This window comes from Oncorhynchus mykiss, chromosome 13, assembly GCF_057628025.1.
Source record: "Oncorhynchus mykiss isolate SJ-2025 chromosome 13, ASM5762802v1, whole genome shotgun sequence".
Classification (NCBI taxonomy): domain Eukaryota; kingdom Metazoa; phylum Chordata; class Actinopteri; order Salmoniformes; family Salmonidae; genus Oncorhynchus; species Oncorhynchus mykiss.
The window spans coordinates 64,351,132-64,374,442 of record NC_143034.1 but is presented as its reverse complement, the minus strand read 5'-3'; the positions used below and the strand labels follow the sequence as shown (position 1 = coordinate 64,374,442).

The 23,311-nt window shown below is 42.2% G+C and overlaps 2 protein-coding genes across 6 annotated transcripts in view; one reads left to right on the top strand and one right to left on the bottom strand.

Moving 5' to 3' along the window:
• LOC149978968 (serine/threonine-protein kinase LMTK2-like) overlaps positions 1 to 13,833 on the bottom strand; it is a 54,457-nt gene extending 40,624 nt beyond the window's left edge. For all 4 annotated transcript variants that reach the window (XM_090197160.1, XM_090197162.1, XM_090197163.1 and 1 more), the window contains exon 1: positions 13,305 to 13,833. In XM_090197160.1, coding sequence (XP_090053286.1) covers positions 13,305 to 13,407 — 103 coding nt within the window. In that variant the 5' untranslated portion in view covers positions 13,408 to 13,833. The remainder of the gene's footprint in view (positions 1 to 13,304) is intronic.
• On the top strand, positions 12,756 to 20,061 carry LOC110486851 (parvalbumin beta). Of its 2 annotated transcripts, none has more exons than XM_090197167.1 (6): positions 12,756 to 12,898; positions 15,978 to 16,125; positions 16,743 to 16,829; positions 17,682 to 17,814; positions 19,341 to 19,450; positions 19,777 to 20,061. In XM_090197167.1, exons 1-6 carry the CDS (start codon positions 12,896 to 12,898, stop codon positions 19,797 to 19,799), a joined length of 504 nt encoding a protein of 167 aa, XP_090053293.1. In that variant the 5' UTR covers positions 12,756 to 12,895; the 3' UTR covers positions 19,800 to 20,061. The 2 variants fall into 2 exon arrangements, with proteins under 2 accessions (XP_090053293.1, XP_090053294.1); XM_090197168.1 differs by having other exon boundaries at positions 12,796 to 12,898; positions 16,757 to 16,829.
• The last annotated feature ends 3,250 nt before the right edge of the window (positions 20,062 to 23,311 follow it).

Here is a 23,311-nt window from a genome sequence, read left to right as displayed (position 1 = left end):
GAGAACCACTGTAGTGGTGAATGACAGAGGCGGAGACAGTGGTCAGGCACCAATCCGATCTACAGATGCCTTCTTGAGTGGCTTCCTTTCCTTCTGCATGTGACAAGGACATTGAGTGAGCTACAGACTATTGATGCCACCTAGTTATAAACCTCCTGGGCAGTGTCTATTGATAATTTCCTCTCAGATCTAGCATGGCATGAGCCTGAGCATGAGCTAGTAGCTCTAGCAGTGCACGACTGCACGCAAGCCTATCAACGAACACAGCCTCTTCCTATCTAACCTCACTTTTATAGGTCACAGAAACAAGAGGTGACACTCTGGTCTGAACCCCAGTGGTCCCACCAGAGTTGAGAGTCGTAGCTACATACAAAATAGCTAACAGAAGAACACCACTCTGTCGGTCAGTGACAGTGATTTTCCACACTGCACTAAACAATTGAATATGTCTTAGTGTCTTATATAATCCACAGAGAGAGAGACACGTTAGTGGTACAGTGCTAAAAGGCAGCCACGAGGAAGCAGTGAAACATTTATGAATGGTGAATAAAATATTCAGAGGCCTGCCATCCAAACAGTGGCCCTGGTGATGTTGCTCTACATCTACATACATCCTGAGTATAGGTCAACAACACAAGTGTTTCCCCCACCTGACAAATACAGTTTGTAGGCTAGTCAGTGCAGTGAAGTGAGAGGAAACGGTGTAGCCTAGCTGCCAGGGCTGGAGGAGAAGGGTGCTGCAGAAGAGAGGTTTGTACTGGGGAATCTGTAAAAGGAGATGCTGACCTTTTCTTAGCCTTGCCCCAGATCTGTTTGTGTTATCATGTCAACTCCAGTGGCATGATAGCACAAACAGATCTGGGACCAGGCTACGCATTGCGTGCGCAAAATCAGAGTGACTAGAATTGATGAATGAATAGTGACGAAGTTCAGCTTTGTTTGGTTGATCTAGCTTTTAGACTGTTTCTTGCTATTTAATTTGAGTCATAGGCCTTTGTCTTTGGAAACACCAGAACTTGGCTGCCTCACTCAAGAATGTCATAAAGTTTCTGACAGTAACCATAGTCCGTTTTCTAGCCTGATGGAAGCCACTCCTCACTAAAAGGCACATGAGAGCCAGCTTGGGGTTTGCAAAAAGGCACCTAAAGGACTCTTAATCTTGTTTTTATGGTCTATCTGGTCTGATGAAACCAAGATTGAGCTCTTTGGCTTGTATGACAAGCGTCACATCTGGAGAACACCCAGAAACATCCCTACGGTGAAGCATGGTGGTGGCAGCATCATGCTGTAGGGATGTTTTCAGCGGCAGGGACTGAAAAGACGAACAAAGCAAAGTACAGAGATCCTTGATGAAAACCTAATCCAGAGCGTTCAGGACCTCAGAATAGGGCGAAGGTTCACCTAACAGGACAAGGAACCTTAGTACTTTGCCAAGACAACGCAGGAGTGGTTTCAAGACAAATCTCTGAATGTCCTTGATTGGCCCAGCCAGAGCCCGGACTTGAACCCGATCTAACATCTCTGGAGAGACCTGAAAATAGCTGAGCAGTGACCATTCCCATCCAACCTGACAGAGCTTGAGAGGATCTGCAGAGAGTATCTGCAGAGAGTAAATGGGAGAAACTCCACAGGTACAGGTATGCCAAGCTTGTAGCATCACACACACACAACTCGAGGCTGTAATCACTGCCAAAGGTGCTTCAACAAAGTAAAGGATCTGAATACTTAGGTGTGTGTGTGATATATATGCCAACATTCCTAAAAATCTGTTTGCTTTGTCATTATGGGGTAGTGTGTGTAGGATTGGAGGGGGGGGGGGGGGGGGGGGCAGGACAATTTAATCCATTTTAGAATAAGGCTGTAACATTTAAAAAATGTGGGGAGAGTCAAGGGGTCTGAATTCTTTCCGAATGCACTGTACCTTTCCCCTTTAAAACAATGTTGGCTAATGATAAACCAGAACAAAAACAGTTGTTGTTTAATATGTCAAGGAATGTTTCAAACTATTTTCTCCTTCCTGGTTTACAGTCTAACCAATCAGTCAGGAGCCTACACCTTGACTTAAGGTACAAAGTGTGATTACGTTATTGGAAGCTCAAGCACGGCTTGTTTACTATTAGCCCATAAAATGTCTTCCCCCATGTCTAATCCACTATTGCAAATTCCTTATGGCGAGCATGTTTGGTGTGGTGTGTCACCCACAAACTACAGCCAGTGTGCAGTCAGTGCAACCACCCACCAACCACGTACGCTTTAGGGGGTTCCAGGCCGTGTATGTCTCCCTGGCCTGCTGTACGCGTGTGATGACAGAGGAGCAGAGAGAGCCAGGCAGTGCTACACTGGCGGCAGCGTAGGGATCAGCTCTCCCTCCGTTAGCCTTAGAGTCATGGGTTTATATTATGACTTGGCACCACCACCAAATTATCCAACTGCTTCTCAGTAGGGCCCATAGTCCCGTACGCAGGGAGCTGACAGATCTTATTTCATTCCCTGCATATTTTAGTGATCTTTGTTCACACAGAGGGGCTGACCCATTTTCACAGGGGGTATAACTCTCCAATGCACTCAGTCCCTACAGCTGATGACACAACATGATTTGGGTTCCTGCACTAAAGAGGATGGTTTTGTCTGCTTTAGGCCTAGATCGCAAACTGTCTATGGTGAAGTAGCCCAACCCAACTATTATCATGTGACGTACTGCACTACAAGGCAATGCATCAAACCACTTACTTAGGTTAGTGTGACCACCAGACCATGCATGATGTTAACCTAGGTCATTTCCCATTTAGACCAGACTTGCTTCACAACAAATGACATCTCCCTTGATGACAGGTCCCCTGCTCTCCCAATGTCATCATGGAACAAGTATGATCATTTGTTTGGAAGGAGTGCACCACACCCTAATAACCTCCATTATAACATCAAGACTAAATAGGACCATACATTATGCACATTCATGTTTTAGGCTCAATCTCAATCTAATTTGCCTGTACGCATACTATAAGGACTGCATAGACAATATGGAAAGCTATGCCTAAATAATTACAAAAGACTAGTGAAACGAAGACTGACACCTGTTGCCATATTTCCTATTAGATTTGGGTGGTATACTGTATTTTACTATATACCAGTATTGCTACACGGACTGGTTTGGGTTTTCACTTTATCTTCTATAAAAGTGTTTCAATGTTTGGTTTGTTAAATGTGATACACTACTCTCCCTTGTGTAACGTCTACTTGAGTTGTCTCTCTCCGCTCCCCATCTCTCTATATGCCGCTTTCTACAGAGACCTAGACCTGCCCCGTCACTCAAGGAGCGCAGTTGTTGCTTGATCACGAGACACTTGCATTCAGTCTGCAAGGTCAATGCAGCACATGCAACTAGATGTTCATGACAACGATGCGGTTTCCACTTTGCTTCTTAATATAAATCCACAAGTGTTACCCAATTATACTACTAGTTTGATTTTCTTGGCTGCAAACAGCTAGTTTGTCTTTTCTTAGCAAATTGCGGCTAAATCTTGTTAGCCGCTAATGCTAATCATTAGCTAGCTAATAAATGTACAGAGCAAACATAGCTAATACCGACTGATACCAGTGATGGTGTAGGCCAACTAAATCAAATTAGAATTGGCGAAGCATGAATATGTTAGCTACATGTAGCCAAAGGTTATAGGGTCCTTTAGGAAACACTAACCAACACTTTGGTTCCTGCCCTGTCATAATAACTCTTCCCTGGCTTTTTCATTAGTTGTCATGTCAAACTATGCTTTATTCAAAGTGCCCACTATTATATTCTAACTACAGAATTAGAATAATCATTCTATTTCCAAGAGTTCAGCCAAATGTTTTGATCTAAATCCTAAGTCAAATCACAACTGCAATATTTGGTTACAAATTTGGCCTAGATTTGTTGCCCATATCGTGCAGCCCTACATAACAATGTGGAAATGATCTCAAATGAGTGCAGGAAATGCAGAAATGTATGAAAAATATTTTGTATTGAAGTTTCATTGAACAGTATATAACAATCAATCAGAATGGAGAAAGCCTCATGGAATGTATGTGTTGTCACCCTAGGGTCTCACAACTCAAAGCAAATGTAGAGCTTTTATTTTTCAAAAATAATAAAATAATGTCAAATGCATTAATAAAATCGATATCGCCCAACCCTATTGGCCATCAATGAGAGACCAGTGTGTTCCACAGAGATTGGTGGGGTGATCCTCTCCCAACTAGATACACAGAAGCATGATTCCGTGTAGGTGGGGCTTCTCTATGTACAATTTTACTGGTGCAAAAACAGGACTAGCCAACTCCCATTAAAGAAAGAAAACATTTGCCATCTCTGTGTGGTACTCTGCTCTGGCAGTTATAATCGTCAATGGCATCACGCCAAATAAACATGCATGTAGGCTATGGCATGACAACGATTGCAATCACATGGTTGGCTACAGCACATAATGTTTTCAGCTTGGCTGGCAGGTTATTGTGTCAATGTCAATCTATAACAAATTAATACACCACTTTAAACATGTAGCTTTGTAAAGCTGTTCAGTGTTGTGCAGGGACCATAACAGTAGCTCTTAAATGTAGCCTACTCTGGTAACCCCATGTAATTGGTTGTAAACTGAAGTGAAATTTAAGCATCTCTCGATTTTAAATACATGTGACAGAGTAGCAGTTGAGCAAAGCCTGACTAAAACCCCAGGCGTATCTCCAGAAACATAGTAGAGGATATTGTAAAGGCAGCTGTAGGATCCCCCTAGTGCCCCAGGTTATCTATGGGCAGTAAATCAGTGCTCAGTCAGGTGGAAGGCCATGGCCAGAACGGCCACAGTACTAGGCCTACAGGGAGACCCTTTCTGATTGTGACAGAGCAGAGAGGGGCAAAAGGCATCAATTTTTAAAAAGGGGGGGGATCAGATTCTTTGTGGCCCCCTCACTCATCCCTATGATAAAGGAACTGTTCAGATGCTGAATGTGGCATGGTGTGCTGGGTACTCCGGACTGTTGAAAAGCCATGCACGGTATAGGCTTGGGCGATATACCCTTTAACTTCTTTAGGACAGGGGGCAGTATTTTCACGTCCAGATGAAATGCGTGTCCAAAGTAAACGGCCTGCTACTCAGACCCAGAAGCTAAGATAATATTCATATTATCAGTAGATTTGGATAGAAAACACTCTGAAGTTTCTAAAACTGTTTGAATCATGTCTGAGTATAACATAACTTATTTGGCTGGCAAAACCCTGAGGACAAACGGTTCAGATTGTTTTTTTTTAGGTCACTCTTTTCAATGAGTTTTCATTGGGAATCCAGATTTCTAATCGACTTTCCTGCTGTTCCTATCGCTTCGACTAAATGTCAACAGTCTTTAGAAATTGGTTGAGGTTATTCCTTTGAGAAATGAAGACGTAACACTGTTCAGAATGAGGCTCCAGTCTAGTGTACTCTTTGTTAGAGGCGCGTGACCTGAAATGCACGCTCCACTTTGTTTTCCTCCGGTATTGAACACAGATCATCCAGTCTTCAATTTTATCAATTATTTACGTTAAAAAAATACTTCAACTTGTATTAGGAAAGTAGTTTGACATGTTTGGACAAAGCTTACAGGTATATGAGACATTTTGTAGTCATGTTGCGCGACTTGGAACCGGTGTTTTTCTGAATCAAACGCGCCAAATAAATTGACATTTTGGATATATAGACGGAATTAATTGAACAAAAGGACCATTTGTGATGTTTATGGGACATATTGGAGTGCCAACAGAAGAAGCTCATCATAGGTAAGGCATGAAATATATCTTCATTTCTGCGTTTTGTGTCGCGACTGCAGGGTTGAAATATGCTTTTCTCTCTTTGTTTACTGGGGTGCTATCCTCAGATAATAGCATTGTTTGCTTTCGCCGAAAAGCCTTTTTGAAATCTGACACGTTGGCTAGATTCACAACAAGTGTAGCTTTAAGTTTGTATCTTGCAAGTGTGATTTCATGAAAGATGTGTCAAGATGTGTCAAATAAATTACATCCAGCTCAGGGAAGAGATCTTCACAGATCCACCAGTACCTGCTTCACTCCCTAACAGTACGGCCCCTCCCCCACGCCTGCTGGAGCAGCACCCCCCCCCCCCCCCCCACACTTTATCAACTCCAGATAATAAAGTAGCTTTCATTTTTTTTAAGGCTTTTCTGCTGCGTCCCTCACTCAGAACTGATCGAACCGGGTATGGATCTGACCAGGTCTATAAGGAACAGGTCTAGTTGTCCTTGGGTTTATTCGGAACGTGTCTCTATATTTAAAATATATTTATGCATATCAGGTCTGGGTGGGAAAGCCCCAGGTCCATTTCGGAATGGGTCCAACTTTTTGGCGCTGTGAAGACCTCTAGCTCAGGGCTCCAGCTATGCATTTGGTTTGCTAATTGGCTAGCTAAGTGTCTAGATCAAGCTTCTTGGTTACAGAAGACACATTCAACACCCTCCTGGAACAAGATCTCTGTTGCTTAAATGGTTTTGTGCAAACCATAGGAGTTCATTTTAGCAGTTTCCTTGTCTCCATCAGTAAAACCAACGCTGCGCCCAATATTGCGCCACATCTTACTGTATGTTGTGTGGTGAACTGTAATAAAACTAAAACAACGCCAAGGTAAATGATTCACCTGTGCTGATAATGGAATGTTTGAGGTTACATATTAGCCTACAAGGGCATCACTAGAATGCAATGCACACACCGTTTACCTTTTTCCCATTTGGCTACTCATAGCCTAGTCATTGTCAGTGAGTCCAGTGCTCTAGGAAAGTACAATGCAAGGTTTAAAAGGGAGGCCATTCTTCTGCTCTCCTCTGTGTGGTTGTTTATCACGTCCATACGACTCTCACTCAGTTAGGTCATAAATGCGCAAGCAGTGCTAATGCATATTGTGCTGCTACACTGTACTGTTGAATTCTTACATCACCAAGTGAATTGTGTGAATTCTTTACAACAATGGAAATTACCAATATGTCATCACAACACAAGTGATCAATCATTTGTTACTACATTGTGAGGCCTAATGGTTGTTGAAATGACAATATTTATTAGAGCTGCACGATTTTTGGGGGGCCAGATTTTGCATTTATGAATCACAACTTTCAAACGCTTCGGTGAAAACTTGGTAATGTCACCAGGCATTGTTAAAACAAGTGTCAAGGTAGAGGACATCACTTGTAAAAATGAGGTCATACGAAACAATGAATACATACTGTGCTAACTAAATACAAAACCAAATGAAACATATCTCCAACACAGGGCTGGGCGATGAATTAATAAGAGGTAATTACTTCCCTCGATAACGATATAAAAACGTTTATTCATTTTCGATAATGTCGATATAGAATAATTAGGTCCAGCAGTCCATTTCACCTCTGTGATGCAGCAGGAATGTGCGGAGAAGTGACAATATGCACGTGGAGAGATATACGCCCACTAAAAACCACTTAGCACCTCGAGTGATGGAGTAGCCACTAGCACGAAAAATGAGTGATGTAGTCGAAAGCCATGGAGAAGGAGAAGCTTCCAAACGAAGAAATTATTGATAAAAAGGGTTAAACTGTTCCAGTAATTTGGAAGTGGTTTGGCTTTTTGAAGTCCGACAAAGAGCAGAGCAATGTTCGGTGCAAATTGTGCAGTAGACAGGTCTAGTAATACAACAAACCTTTTTCAACATCTGAAGCAAAATCACTCTTTGGAACATGCAGGAAGTTTGAGTTTGCAGGACAGTATTGATAAATGCCCCTCAAGACCCAGCCAATCTAGGGATGTTTGCCCGAAGCAGTCAACACAGACAGTGTTTATGCCCTACAAGCAAACATTGAAAAGACAAAGACATCACAAATGCTATTATGCATTGCTAAGGACATTAGCACAGTCGAAAAGGAACGTTTCAAGAGGCTTATCAATTTAATTGACCTCAGGTACGTGCTCCCTGGCCGCAAACATGGAACAATTTTCCTTCAAGTATAATTTTATATGTAACTAACATAATAAATCAAATTGAACCTTTATTTAACTAGGCAAGTCAGTTGAGAACAACTTCTAATTTATAATGACAGCCTATCGGGGAACAGTGGGTTAACTGCCTTGTTCAGGGGTAGAACGACAGATTTTTACTTTGTCAGCTTGGGGATTCGATCTAGCAACATTTCGGTTACTGGCCCAACGCTCTAACCATGGTTTAAGGCATTCTTGAATTTGAAGCAACTGCTTGGTCGCAAATGAGTCTTCAAAATGTACAATGACCCCAAGCAAACTTCCAAAGTTGTGGCAAAATGGCTTAAAAGCAACAAAGTCATGGTATTGGAGTGGCCATCACAAAGCCCTGACCTCAATCCCATAGAAAATAAGGAGGCCTACAAACCTGACTCAGTTACACCAGCTGTCGGGAGGAATGGACCAAAATTCACCCAACTTATTGTGGGAAGCTTGTGGAAGGCTACCTGAAAATGTTGACCCAAATTAAACAATTTAAAGGCAATGCTACCAAATACTAAGTGTATGTGTATGTAAACTAAAGACCCACTGGGAATGTGATGAAAGAAATAAAAGCTGAAATAAATCACTCTCTACTATTATTCTGACATTTCACATCCTTAAAATAAAGTGATGATCCGAACTGACCTAAGACAGGGAATTTTTACGAGGATTAAATGTCAGGAATTGTGAAAAACTGAGTTTAAATGTATTTGGCTAAGGTGTATGTAAACTTCTGACTTCAACTGTACATTTGAGGTGCTGGTACTCTGCTCCGCTGAGGTCCTGCCCAAGTCAAACACTGGTAATGACACGGACTCTGCTCGTCCATCAGTCAATAGATCCCATAACAATGACCCCAGCGTTTACAGTGCATTCGGAAAGTATTCAGACACCTTGACTTTTTCCACCTTTTGTTACCTTACAGTCTTACTCTAAAATTAATTTAATTATTTTTTTCCTTAAATAAATCTACACACAATAACCCATAATGACAAAGCAAAAACAGGTTTATAGAAATGCTTGCAAATACTTTGTTGAAATACTTTGTTGAAGCACCTTGGCAGCGATAACAGTCTGACACTACAAGCTTGGCACACCTGTATTGTACACTATTTCGGCGCCGGAGAAGATTAACACGTAAAACGTCAGCAACCAATTGTGTTTCTTGTTCATAACTTCTTTTTTTTACTTATTTTGTACATAATGATGCTGCTACCGTCTCTTATGACCGAAAATAACATATGGACATCAGAACAGCGATTACTCACCCCGAACTGGCAGAAGATTTATTTTTATTTTCCATTAAAGAGTCCGACGTGAAGGATATACTGCTTTCCCGGGAACAGGCCCAAAGCCCCGTCATTTGCATGAAGAGACGATGGAGAAAAATCGTGCTGTCTCCTGAGAATTCGTAGGCGATCTAATAAACGCCCCCTGCCTTCCATTCTACTAGCTAACGTGCAATCATTGGAAAATAAAAATCGACCGACCTACATGGAAGATTAAACTACCAAAGGGACATTAAAAACTAATATCTTATGCTTCACCGAGTCATGGCCGAACGACAACATTATCAACATACAGCTGGCTGGTTATACACTGTATTGGCAGAATAGAACAGCGGGGGGGGGGGGGGGGCATGCATATTTGTAAACCAGCTGGTGCACGATATCTAAGGAAGTCTCAAGGTTTTGCTCACCTGAGGTAGAATCTCTCATAAGCTGTCGACAACACTACTTACCTAGAGAGTTTCTGTATTTTTCATAGCTGTCTACATACCACCACAGACCAATGCTGACACTAAGACCGCACTCAATGAGCTGTATTCCACCAAAAGCAAACAGAAAAACATTCATCCAGAGGCGCCGCTCCTAGTGGCCGCGGAATTTAATGCAGGGAAACAAATCCGTTACACAAAATTTCTATCAGCATGTTAATTGTGCAACCAGAGGGGGGGGGGGGGGGGAGAAAGAAGGGGGGAAAATGTTTTAAATAAAACTCTAGACCACCTTTACTCCACACACAGAGATGCGCACAAAGCTCTCCCTTGCCCTCCATTTAGCAAATGTGACAATAATTATATCCTCCTGATTCCTGCTTACAAGCAAAAATTAAAAACAGGAGGCTCGAGTGACTCGGTCAATTTTAAAAAACTATCAGATGAAGCAGATGCTAAACTACAGGACTGTTTTGCTAGCACAGACTGGAATATGTTCTGGGATTCTTCCGATGGCATTGAGGAGAACACCACAGCAGTCACTGGCTTAATCAATAAGTGCATCGATGACGTCATCCCCACAGTGACCGCACGTACATACCCCAACCAGAAGCCATGAACTACAGGCTACATCAGCACTGAGCTCAAGGGTAGAGCTGCCGCTTTCAAGAAGCGGGACTCTAACCCGTACGATAAGAAATCCCACTTTCACCTCAGAAGAACCATCAAACAGGCAAAGTGTCAATACATGACTAAGATCGAATCGCACTCCACCTGCGCCCGAAGGCTAATCGGATGTGACAAGGCTTGCAAACCATTACAAACTACAAAAGGGAAGCACAGCCGAGAGCTGCCCAGTGACACGAGCATACCAGACAAGCTAAACTGGTGTGATCACAATCTGCGCAGCCAATGTTAGTAAGACCTTTAAACAGGTTAACATTCACAAGGCCGCAGGGCCAGACGGACGACCAGGATGTGTACTGCGAGCATGCAGTGACCAATTAGCAAGTGTCTTCACTGATATTTCCAACCTGTCCGAGTCTGTAATACCAACATGTTTTAAGCAGACCATCATAGTCTCTGTGCCCAAAAACACTGAGGTAACCTGCTTAAATGACTACTGACCCATTACATGCACTTCATGTCAGTAGCCATGAAGTGCTTTGAAAGGCTGGTCACATCAACACCATTATCCCAGAAACTCTAGACCCACTCCAATTTGCATACCGCCCTAACAGAACCACAGATGAGTGTTGCACTCCACACAGCCCTCTCCCACCTGGACAAAAGGAACACCCATGTGAGAATTCGTTCAACACCATAGTGCCCTCAAAGCTCATCAATAAGCTAAGGACAAAAACACCTACCTCTGCAACTGGATCCTGGACTTCCTGACGGGCCACCCCCAGGTGGTAAGGGTAGGTAACAACGTCCGCCATGCTGATCCTCAACACATGTACCCCTCAAGGGTGCATGCTCAGTCCCCTCCTGTACTCCCTGTTCACTCATGACTGCACGGCCAGGAACGACTCCAACACCATAATTAAGTTTGCCGATGAGCGGTAGGTATGATCACTGACGAGACAGCCTATAAGGAGGAGGTCAGAGACCTGGCCATGTCATGCCAGGACAACAAACTCTCCTTCAAAGTGTACTCAACGCATGTGACTAACAAAATTTTAATTTGGGGAGTTTCTCCCATTCTTTGCTGCAAATCCTCTCAAGCGCTGTCAACTTGGATGGGGAGCATTGCTGCACAGCTATTTTCTGGTCTCTCCAGAGATATCAGGTTCAAGTCTGGGCTCTGGCTGGGACACTCAAGGACATTTATAGACTTGTCCCAAATCCACTCCTGCGTTGTCTTGGCTGTGTGCTTAGGGTCGTTGTCCTGTTGGAAGGTGAACGTTCGCCCCAGTCTGAGGTCCTGAGCTGGTTTTCATTAAGGATCTCTGTACTTTTCTCTGTTCATCTTTGCCTCGATCCTGACTCCCAGTCCCTGCCACTGAAAAACATCCCCACAGTATGATGTTTCCATCACCATGTTTCACCATAGGGATGGTGCCAGGTTTCCTCCAGACGTGATGCTTGGCATTCAGGTCAAAGAGTTCAATCTTGATTTCATCAGACCAGAGAATCTTGTTTCTCATGGTCTGAAAGTTCTTCAGGTGCCTTTTGGCAAAGTCCAAGTGGGATGTTTTGTGCCATTTACTGTGGCTTCCGTCTGGCCACTCTACCATAAAGGCCTGATTGATGGTGCTGCAGAGATGGTTGTCCTTCTGGAAGGTTCTCCCATCTCCACAGAGGAATTCTGGAGCTCTTTCAGAGTGACCATCGGGTTCTTGGTCAACTCCCTGAGCAAGGCCCTTCTCCCCCAATTGCTGTTTGGCCAGGTGGCCAGCTCTAGGAAGACTCTTGGTGATTCCAAACTTTTTCCATTTAACAATGAAGGAGACCACTGTTCTTGGGGACCTTCAATGCTGCAGACATTTTTTGGTAACCTTCCCCAGATCTGTGCCTCAACACAATCCTGTCTCGGAGCTCTATGGACAATTCCTTCAACCTCGTGGCTTGGTTTTTGCTCTGACATGCACTGTCAACTGTGGGATCTTATATAGACAGGTGTGTGTCTTTCCAAATAATGTCCAATCAATTGAATTTACCACAGGTGGACTCCAATCAAGTTGTAGAAACATCTCATGGATGATCAATGGAAAAAGGATGCATCGAAGTTCAATTTTGAGTCTCATAGGAAAAGCTCTGAATACTTATGTAAATAAGGTATTCGTTTTGAATGTTTTATAAATTTGCAACCATTTCTAAAAAACTTTTTTGCTTTATTTTAGAATACAGCTGTAATGTAACAAAATATGGAATAAGTCAAGGGGTCTGAATACTTTCCGAATGCACTGTATTTCTTTGATAAGGCTAGTTTGGTTCATCAGACATAGCTTTAAATGGTGTTCCAGTTATACTTCAGATGTTATGGTTGTCAACACACATTGCCATTAGGTGAATCACTTCATCAGAACCAGTGTTACAGTTGTCAAACTATCAAAGCAAGGAGCGAACTGTTGAAGGCAAATTGTGTTATGAACTGATACTACTACTACTAAGCACAACTGCACTGGATAAAACTTACTGTTGTAAATGGACTGGCCAGGTGTATGGTGAGTACTGAGTTTACTACCCTTCAAATCTAGCAAGTCAGTTAAAATAGCTAATCTACATTGCATTGATATACTACCGTTAGCTCAACGCCTCTCAAATCTATAACAAGCAACAAAATACCCCCTTCGTGTCCCTCGGCGGTTGCTGTCTGGCTATGTTGAACGTTAGTTAGCATTGGCAAGCTAACAGGCTAGTTATCTAAATAGCTGCCCATCTTCCTGGCGCTAGCTTGTTGAGCGAGTCGCTAGCGCGATATGGCTTACTAGTTAACTAGCTTGTTACACTATTCCTCTTACTAATTATCTAACTAGCATGATGGCATTGGCCTGAAACTAATTGGAAATAACTGGTGGTAACAGTTCATTCAGTGACATGGTAAACAAAATATATTTAGAGTCATCTTACCTGTTGTGTCAGAATACGGAAGCGGAGCACCTTCGGCCAGAAATAACGCCGACAGAAAAATTCCAGTCGCCAGCAACAACACAAATCCATGACGGCTCCCCATCCTTTTTAGCTTAGCTAGCTAACTAGCTAATGAGAATCCAAAATCGTCAAATTATAACTTAATACTAATAAACTAAATAAAATGTAAATTTCATTGTTAATAAGTTAAATACATAGCTATATCTACAGGCTAAATGAAAATGCCCGCACCGCAAACATTGTATTATGACTAAACGCGTTGGCTAGCGTCAATAGCAACGACAAGCTAACATGAGCTATCAATGCCTCAAACAATGCCGTTTCATTATCCATGAAAAATAGAAAAGGTCTATTACCTTTCTAGAACAATAATATTTAGATAAATACGCTTTGCCGGCAGTGCTCTACATTTATTCACACGTAATATTTTATCAATAGTCCAAACTGTCAGGCACCACCTCTCCTCAGAGGCGCCATGTTCCTACAACGTCATAGCATGGGGGCGTGCATATTGAGACATATACAATAGCGAATCACAACCCATTAATCTGTATTAATGTACCGATATGACCAATCACTATCATTCTTCGAATTCCCTGTCCACATCCATTGCTTTGTGTCAAACGTAAAGCGAGATGCGTTTTTAGACCAGTCACTTGACATGTGAGGTATGCAAGCAATGTTCCAGTGCTTTATGAAAGATGAACTACTCTACCTGCCTGATTTAATGGACTTGTAGGCTATACATCCAGTGTTTCCCCTATAATTGTTATTTCTTAGTGGGGTGCAAAGGTCTTGGAAAGGTATGCCTATCATATAACATTTTATTGGTCACATGCGCCGAATACAACAGGTGTAGACTTTAGAGTGAAATGATTACTTACGAGCCTATACCCGACAATGCAGATTTAAAAAGTAAGAACAATATTTGCTAAATAAAAAAGTAGATAGGAACACAATAAAAACAATAACGAGGGTATATACAAGGAGTACCTGTACCGAGTCAATGTGCAGGGGTACGAGGTAGTTTAGGTAATTGAGGTAACACAGTATGTACTGGTAGGTAGCTAGTGATAAAAGTGACTAGGCAATCAGGATATATAACTGCGTAGCAGCAGTGTGTGTGTGAGTGTGCCTATGTGTGTGTGTGTATGTCATCATTATGCATGTGTGTGAGTTTATGTAGTATGTGTGTGATGGAGTGTCAGTGTAGTATGCGCAAGTTTACGTAGTATGTGTGTGTTGGAGTGTCAGTGTAGCATGTGTGAGTTTACATAATATGTGTGTGCTGGAGTGTCAGTGTAGTATGTGTGAGTTTATGTAGTATGTGTGTGTTGGAGTGTCAGTGTAGTATGTGTGAGTTTATGTAGTATGTGTGTGTTGGAGTGTCAGTGTAGTATGTGTGAGTTTATGTAGTATGTGTGTGCTGGAGTGTCAGTATAGTATGTGTGAGTTTATGTAGTATGTGTGTGCTGGAGTGTCAGTGTAGTATGTGTGAGTTTACGTAGTATGTGTGTGTTGGAGTGTCAGTGTAGTATGTGTGAGATTATGTAGTATGTGTGTGTTGGAGTGTCAGTGTAGTATGTGTGAGTTTATGTAGTATGCATGTGTTGGAGTGTCAGTGTAGAATGTGTGAGTTTATTGTAGTATGTGTGTGTTGGAGTGTCAGTGTAGTATGTGTGAGATTATGTAGTATGTGTGAGTTTATGTAGTATGTGTGTGTTGGAGTATCAGTGTAGTATGTGTGAGCTTGTGGGTGGAGTCAAATGGGTGTGCATAGAACCAGTACATAAAAAACTGCAATAAAGAAAGAAATAATAAAGAGGTCAATAGCAACAATTTGAACTGAAACCAGTTGACATGAGATAAGATAAGATAAGCCACAATATAGCTAAGTAGACCTATTGGCCTACATTATGTTTTCATATCAATTTGTTTGGCATCTATGTCGAATATGGCAGGGGGAGCCAGGTAGGGAGTTGGACACATCCTTCATATCCAAGCAAAGGGATAACATTGATTACTTTTGACTGAACCTTAGAAACTCTGCTTCTATAGCCTATAGTAAGAAGGTGTGATGGGAGTTTTAAAATCTGTTATTAATGACACATCCTGTGTTGACAGTATTCAGTGTACTTGTTGGTTTATGGACTGGACACATTAAGTAAGTATTTGAAGACCCTAATTGTACTGCTGTGTTTTCATTCCATGTCATGTTTGTTACTTTACACTCACTCAGATGTATCATTTATGGTTATTAATAATCCATACAAAATGCATAACATGGAGTAGATGTTGACTCTGAAGTGGACTGTACTCTGCAGAGGCACCCAGGTTCTTTCCATTCACATCTGTAGAAAATGTGAAATTCTGACTGGGACTTTAATCTCCCCAAAGAGACATATAACCTAGCATCTTTTCTCATCATTGTGGATCATAGTCAACCCTTAATATTTCTACATCGAAAACCCCCATTATGCAATAATGCACCATGGGATAGTTTGGCATTGTTTATTCCTATCAAGCCAATTGACAGGCTGGGTTGGAAGCTCTACCCCCTGCAAGTTAGTTGACAATAGTTGTGAAAAATGTTCTGCTCTGATTAGCTAATGAAGGGGGAGGAGGAGTTCCAATTGCGATGTTATCTCCTAGGGTTTGAGGACAGAGAAACGTCATGTTTGCTTTCTGGATCACAAAGCTGCAGGAGGAGAGTGCTGTTGGGTAATAGGCAAAAATCAAGAGAGGCAGAGATCTGCACATCACTGGCTTACAGAGCGGACACCACCTCACCCAGATAACGGTTAGTACCAGCCAGGCCTTAGAGATATATTATGCATAGATTTTTTTTTTGCAGTTCTGTAGGGATTGATGTATCTTTCTGTGTATTAATTAGTGTTTTTGTGCATCTCAGGGTTTTTAAAGGTGATCCAATGTAATTTGGTCTAATGCAACAAAAAATAGGACATGTGCAGACGCAGACCTCTCACGGTCTCGCTTGGAGACAAAAAATAGGACATGTGCAGACCTCTCACGGTCTCGCTTGGAGACAAAAAATAGGACATGTGCAGACGCAGACCTCTCACGGTCTCGCTTGGAGACAAAAAATAGGACATGTGCAGACGCAGACCTCTCAAAAAATGTTCCTTCAAGTTGCATCGTCAAGACTTTGGACAAATTTGTAATTGTTTTGCAAAATGTATTTAGTGTTTAATTCATAGTGCCACAGCTTGAAAAGTCAAGCAATTGTCATTGAATAAATTCCATAGAAACAGTAGCTATATAGTACCTCGAAGCTAAAGGAGGATAGGCTGATGAGGGATTTGTCTGATGCTTTACAAAAAACACACCCTGACTGTTTGTGTCAGGAAAACACACTGTGTCACTTTCATTTATTGTGATGTGTTTCCCTCTTGTAAGCACGTGTCCCTCAGGCACAGAGAACCATGGCGTTTACAGGGTTGCTGAGAGAGGAGGACATCAGGGCTGCCGTCAAGGCTTGTCAAGGTGAGTCAAACACGTGAACACACCATTACACACACACACACACACCCAAGAGTCCCACTCCCAAGGGCGGTCCTATATTGGGGGAAGGTTGGAGGGTGGATCCAGGTAACCAGGCAGCCAGGGGGCTGGGGAGCAGCAGAGCAGTTACCACCCAGATACCAGTGTTTATGCTGAGCATTGAAGAGAAGTCTAAATCAAGCCAGTCAAGCAGGCTTCATTTGCAGCCCACCAGCATTTAATTATTTAGCTACACATTACATCTGCTTCATAGAGCAGACTAAAACACACCATCCAGAATACACCCACATGGAAATGCTTGTATACTCACGTTCCAGTATATCATCAGCATAACTGTTTGTGGTGTATAATATATTATTCAGACTTCATTAACAGACTTGATCCATCATTCTCTTTCTCTGTTCTTTATGAGTCATTTGGTTTTCATAATGACCTGAGTGACTCTCTGTAACTGCATAAACTGTGAATAAAAATGTATTGATTTAAACATTTGATCTGTAGCATAATGTCACACGATCACATTAGAATGGGTTCCCTGAGGTCTTCTGTGAATCTGTGTGTTTAGATTGTATAATAATGTCCTTAACTACCGTATTATTGTAATGGCTCAGTGGCATTAAAATGCTAGAGGGTTTGTGTTTGTGATCGTGAATGTCTGTAGTAGTCAAATGAAAGTAATTAGAGCGCATGAGAGAATGTTACATCTCTCTATTCATCCCCCTCTCCGTTCTCTCTTCTTGTCATGCTGTCGGATCTCTCTTTCCTCACACTCTTTCACTTCCTCTCGACATCTCTCCGCATTTCTCTTGATCACTTTCCCCATCTCTCCATTAGCTCCAGGCACATTCAACTTCAAGTTGTTCTTTGCACAAGTGGGACTGACCGGCAAGTCAGAGGCAGAGGGCCAACGGGTGTTCAGAGTCCTGGACCAAGACCAGAGTGGATACATAGAGGAAGAGGAGCTGAAGTATGATATGAGTTGGGGAGGGTGGCTGTGTGTAGAGGGAGGGAGGGAGGTGCACATGAAGGGGTTGGTCCCAGAAATGTTCCATTCGCACAAAAAGCTTATTTAGCTCAGATTTTGTGCCCAAATTTCTTTACATCCCTGTTAGTGAGCATTTATTATTTGCCAAGATAATCCATCCACCTGACAGGTGTGGCATATCAAGAAGCTGATTAAACAATAAAAGGCCACTCTAAAATGTGCAGTTTTGTCACACAACCCAATGCCACAGATGTCTCAAGTTTTGAGGGAGTGTGCAATTGGCCTGGTGACTGCAGGAATGTCCACCAGAGCTGTTGCCAGAGAATTTAATGTTCCTTTATCTACCATAAGCCACCTCCCACGTCGTTTTAGAACATGTGGCAGTACGTCCAACCGGCCTCACAACAGCAGACTACGTGTAACCACGCCAGCCCAGGACCTCCACATCCAGCTTCTTCACCTGCGGGATTGTCTGAGAACAGACACCTGGACAGCTGATGAAACTATGGGTTTGCACAACTGAAGAATTTCTACAAAACCTGTCAGAAACCATCTCATGGAGGCTTATTTGCCTGCTTGTCGTCCTCACCAGGGTCTTGACCTGACTTCAGTTTGTCGTCAAAACCGACTTCAGTGGACAAATGCTCATCTTCGATGGCTACTGGCACACTGGAGAAGAGGCTCTTCATGGATGAATCCCGGTTTCAACTGTACCAGGCAGATGGTAGACAGCTTGTATGGCGTCATGTTGGTAAGCGGTTTTCTGATGATAACTTTGTGAACAAAGTGTTCTATGGTGGCGGTGGGGTTATGGTATGGGCAGGCATAAGCTATGGACAACGAACACAATTGCATTTTATCAATGGCAATTTGAATGCACAGAGAGACCTTGACGAGATCCTGAGGCCCATTGTCATGCCATTCATCTGCCGCCATCACGTCATATTTCAGAATGATAATGCATGGCCCCATGTCGCAAGGATCTGTTGAAAATTCCTGGAAGCTGAAAATGTCCCAGTTCTTCAATAGCCTACATACTCACCAGATATGTCACCCATTGAGCATGTTTGGGATGCTCTGGATCGACTGATTGTGTTCCAGTTCTCGACAATATCCAGCAACTTCGCACAGCCATTGAAGAGGAGTGGGACAATATTTCACAAGCTACAATCAACAACCTGATCAACTCTATGTGAAAGAGATGTGTCGTGCTGCATGAGACAAATGCTGGTCCCACCAGATACTGACTGGTTTCTTGATCCACGCCCCTACCTTTATTTTTAAGGTATATGTGACCAACAGATGCATATCTGTATTCCCAGTCATGTGAAATACATAGTTTAGGGCCTAATGAATTCATTTCAGTTTACTGATTTCCTAATATGAACTGTAACTCAGTAAGATCTTTGATCTATACATTATATATCAATAGAATGAAGCAGCATTGACACATGAGATGTAGGTGTAGTTCTTCACTCCTTCTCCTCTCTTTGTTTGTCGATCCCCAGATTATTCCTGCAGAACTTCTCCTCAGGGGCCAGGGAGCTGACTGATGCTGAGACCAGAACTCTCCTAGCGGCAGGAGACAGAGACGGGGATGGAAAGATAGGGATGGAAGGTACAGGTTACAGTACACTCACATAAGCACTACACACAACTGACAGGAGAGCAACAGAGGGACTGTCCAATGCTGACACAAAATATCATCTTGATAATAGTTTAATCTTCATCAGTTGTATATCATTATATTTGATATTATTCCAGATGATAGGGGATATTGCATCTGAAGGAAGGAAGGAATGCTGCAAAGGCATAGTGGAATAAACTAAATAAAAGCAAGTTTTTTCAACGTATGTAATATTCACTGTGATTTGGCTGTGAGGTCACACGTCAGGTGATCACTATATCTCTTTGTCATCGCTCTGTTTCTCTGTTCTCTTGCAGAGTTCTGCGCTTTGCTGAAATGAAGCTTTCACTCCTCATCAGGGCTGTCTCTTTTTTTTCTGTCTTTTGGTACTTTTTACAACGTCTGGAACCCAAAACGCCCAGATTCAGCAAGTCTGGAGGGAAATGCCCACCTCAGCGACTCTATTTACATGCCTGCTGGTCCTCTCCCCGGTTGATGGTGCATCTTGGCACATAAATTCGTAGCTGTGGATATTAGGTGTATAAGAGTGTCAGTCTATCCATTGGGTAACTGGTATGGTTTAATAAAGGATGTAAAACGTAGATATGATGTCCGTGTGTCTTACTACAGTTCCCAAGGTTATGTTAGAGTTTCAGTGCGTATTTGGGTCTAAGCTATTAGCCTGATTACCCCAGTGCATTTTAATTGTGTGTTCTGCATTGCCCTACAAGAGACAACGCAGCTCTAAATGTGATGATATAAGCAAAGTGCCCACGGCCTGTGCAGGCTGCATTTCCGATGCAGTATAAAGCAAGCGAGAGGCTGCGTGCCTATAGCACGCAACCATGGACAAGACTCGGAGCCCGGACGATGCCAACTACAGTCCATCACAAAGTGACGGTAACCTCTTGAGTAGATGGCGACAAGAGAGATCATTCATCAAGACAATGAGATGAGTAGCCTATTGTAAGCATCAATTAAATACATCTTAATCGACTTATACTGTACTGACAGCGATACGTCAGTCTGCAATGAGTCCAGACAGGTTAAATATGGTTAGATGTAGGCAAAACAAAATATGTCGGAAAAATGATAAAAACATTTGATAAACTCATGCAATGTTGTGTGTGTTGTGTATGGCGTGTCCATATCAGGACTAACACCGCCTTCTGCTGGAGATAATTTAAATTAATACTTGTCAGACCTAAACATGCCTATTTCGATAGATGTGTTAACAACTGCCTTTGCCCATGAAGAATCATGTGAATAAAATATAACATTGTATTATCTATTGTAAACGAAAAAGCCGACCGCATTCATTTTGATATATGCATACAATTATGCGTAATGTTTGGGTAGGCTATAGCCTATAGGCTACACTTATAGTCTACATAAAGTCATTTGAGTAGGCTGGAGCCTATAGCAGTGTTCCCCAACTGGCATCCCGCGGGCCGAAATCTGTTCCAAAGTATTCCCACACATAATAGAGAGATATACAGTAACAGTCAAAAGTTTGGACACACCTACTCATTCAAGGGTTTTTCTTTATTTTTACTATTTTCTACATTGTATAATAAGAGTGAAGACATCAAAACTATGAAATAACACATATGGAATCATGTAGTAACCAAAAAAGTGTTAAACAAATCAAAATATATTAGATTTTAGATTCTTCAAAGTAGCCACCCTTTGTCTTGATCTATGCTTTGCACACTCTTGGCATTCTCCCAACCAGCTTCACCTGGAATTATTTTCCAACAGTCTTGAAGGAGTTCCCACATATGCTGGGCACTTGTTGGCTGCTTTTCCTTCACTCTGCGGTTCAACTCACCCCAAACCATCTCAATTGGGTTGAGGTTGGGTGATTGTGGAGGCCAGGTCATCTGATGCAGCACTCCATCACTCTCTTTATTGGTCAAATAGCCCTTACACAGCCTGGAGATGTGTTGGGTCATTGTCCTGTGGAAAAACAAATGATAGTCCCACTAAGCACAAACCAGATGGGATGGCGTATCACTGTAGAATGCTGTGGTAGCCTGCTGGTTAAGTATGCCTTCAATTATAAATAAATCACCATCAGTGTCACCAGCAAAGCACCCCAACACCATCACACCTCCTCCTCCATGTTTCACGGTGGGAACCACACATGCGGAGATAATCCATTCACATTCTCTGTGTCTCACAAAGACATGGCGGTTGGAACCAAAAATCTCGAATTTGGACTCATTAGACCAAAAGACAGATTTCCATGTTAGTTGACAACTCAACCAAATGTAAATCAAAACTAGCCGTTTAACTGATGTATGTGTCCTGTGGGGTGGCTCTGCATGGCATCCCAGTTTCGTAAATAGTTGTATTGATCGAAGGCTTTTCTTTCTCAGGCGGTAAAAGGTGATGGAGGACACTCACGTCGAATTCCATTCATACCCTCTCCATCTGTCTTCATCTCCCAACTGACTGACGGATACTCTATATCCAACACCACACAGGTGACATGCTATTCCCGTTAGTGCAGTGTCGCATTGAGAAAGGAAGGCGTTCTTTCTACCATTCCATCCAGGTATAAACACGATGTCAAGGTGAAGTTGTTTGAGAGCTAATAAACTGTTCGGAGTGTCTATATAGCTGGTGTATGAGCATAGCATTCAACCTTTGTAGCCAGGCCTAGTTCACACACATGGGCGTAAAGGTTGCCGGCATTATTTAAACTCATTGCCTACAAAGAAGGATCAGGTGGTAAGAGGCTTAATTTAAAAAACGTATTTACTGAATCTGTGGACAGTTAACCTGCATGGAATTGTTAATGGTCCTCTATGCAGGGGAGTCGCAGAAGGGTCAGAATGCGTATTACAGTGACTATATCAAAATGTTTCGTGCATAATATGCCTAGCTGTGTTTGTGTCAATTAATAAATCAATTAGATCAATCACGGAAAAGCATGAAGCCATGAAGAGCTGAAGTGTTCTTTTCTACCATGGGTCTACCCTTAGCAACATATCTTAATAGGCTATCATGATATTGACATTCTACCCTGGAAAAAGAAACCAAACATTTTGTAACTTTATGAGCTTAAAATGTTTTTACATTGTATCAATAGGGTTGGCCTGCGACTGAAAATTGATATCCCCAAACAACAGATTTTCTTTTATCTGCCCAGATGCGTGAATGGTTGGTCCATGAAGTCACTCCCTAGCCTACTTTGGTTTCAAGGCGGCTATGACCTTGCCACGTCTTTAGGCACTCACACACGTGGCCCTAACTCAGAGCCCCTGAACAACCTAATTTGTTACGTTAAAAATAGCAATTATTTAGCAAAACCGATGCTGATATAGTAACGGGGACTCAAACTCCTATAAATGGTGTGGGTCACGGTAATACAAAACAGAAGGAAATGGGTTAGGGTCAGCCAACTCGAGTTATCCACTGTTTTTCACTTGCCTTCACGCAGCGTAAAGGTGAGTAGGATGTGCGCTCTCCGAAGGAACTTCAGTGCGCAAAGGGATCTCAGATGGGGGCATTGAATTGGAATACATCAGAATAGTGAATATGGAACCAAAATCTTACATGGAGCACTGGACCTCTCAGTAAAAATTGATTAAAAACATTTTAGGGACAATTTTCAGCAGAGGCAAACTTGATCATTTATGGACAGCAGTTGTGAAGGTGGATAACACTTTGAGCTTCTTACCATCCGTTATAATCATTAGTCACTGATTTGTTCTCCTCTTTATTTTATTTATTTGCAAAACAATAAGATTATGATAATTAGAAGACAAAATAGAAGTACACGTGCAGCGTGTATGGAGAGGTAAAAAAAACAAAACGGGGCTTGTAAAGCACCTCCTTTCAAAT

Excerpts from the sequence above, each read along its gene's own strand:
- LOC110486851 (XM_090197167.1), top strand. Across the intron at positions 16,830-17,681 it reads TGCCGTCAAGGCTTGTCAAG|CTCCAGGCACATTCAACTTC; the intron begins GTGAGTCAAACA and ends TCTCTCCATTAG. Across the intron at positions 17,815-19,340 it reads ATAGAGGAAGAGGAGCTGAA|ATTATTCCTGCAGAACTTCT; the intron begins GTATGATATGAG and ends GTCGATCCCCAG.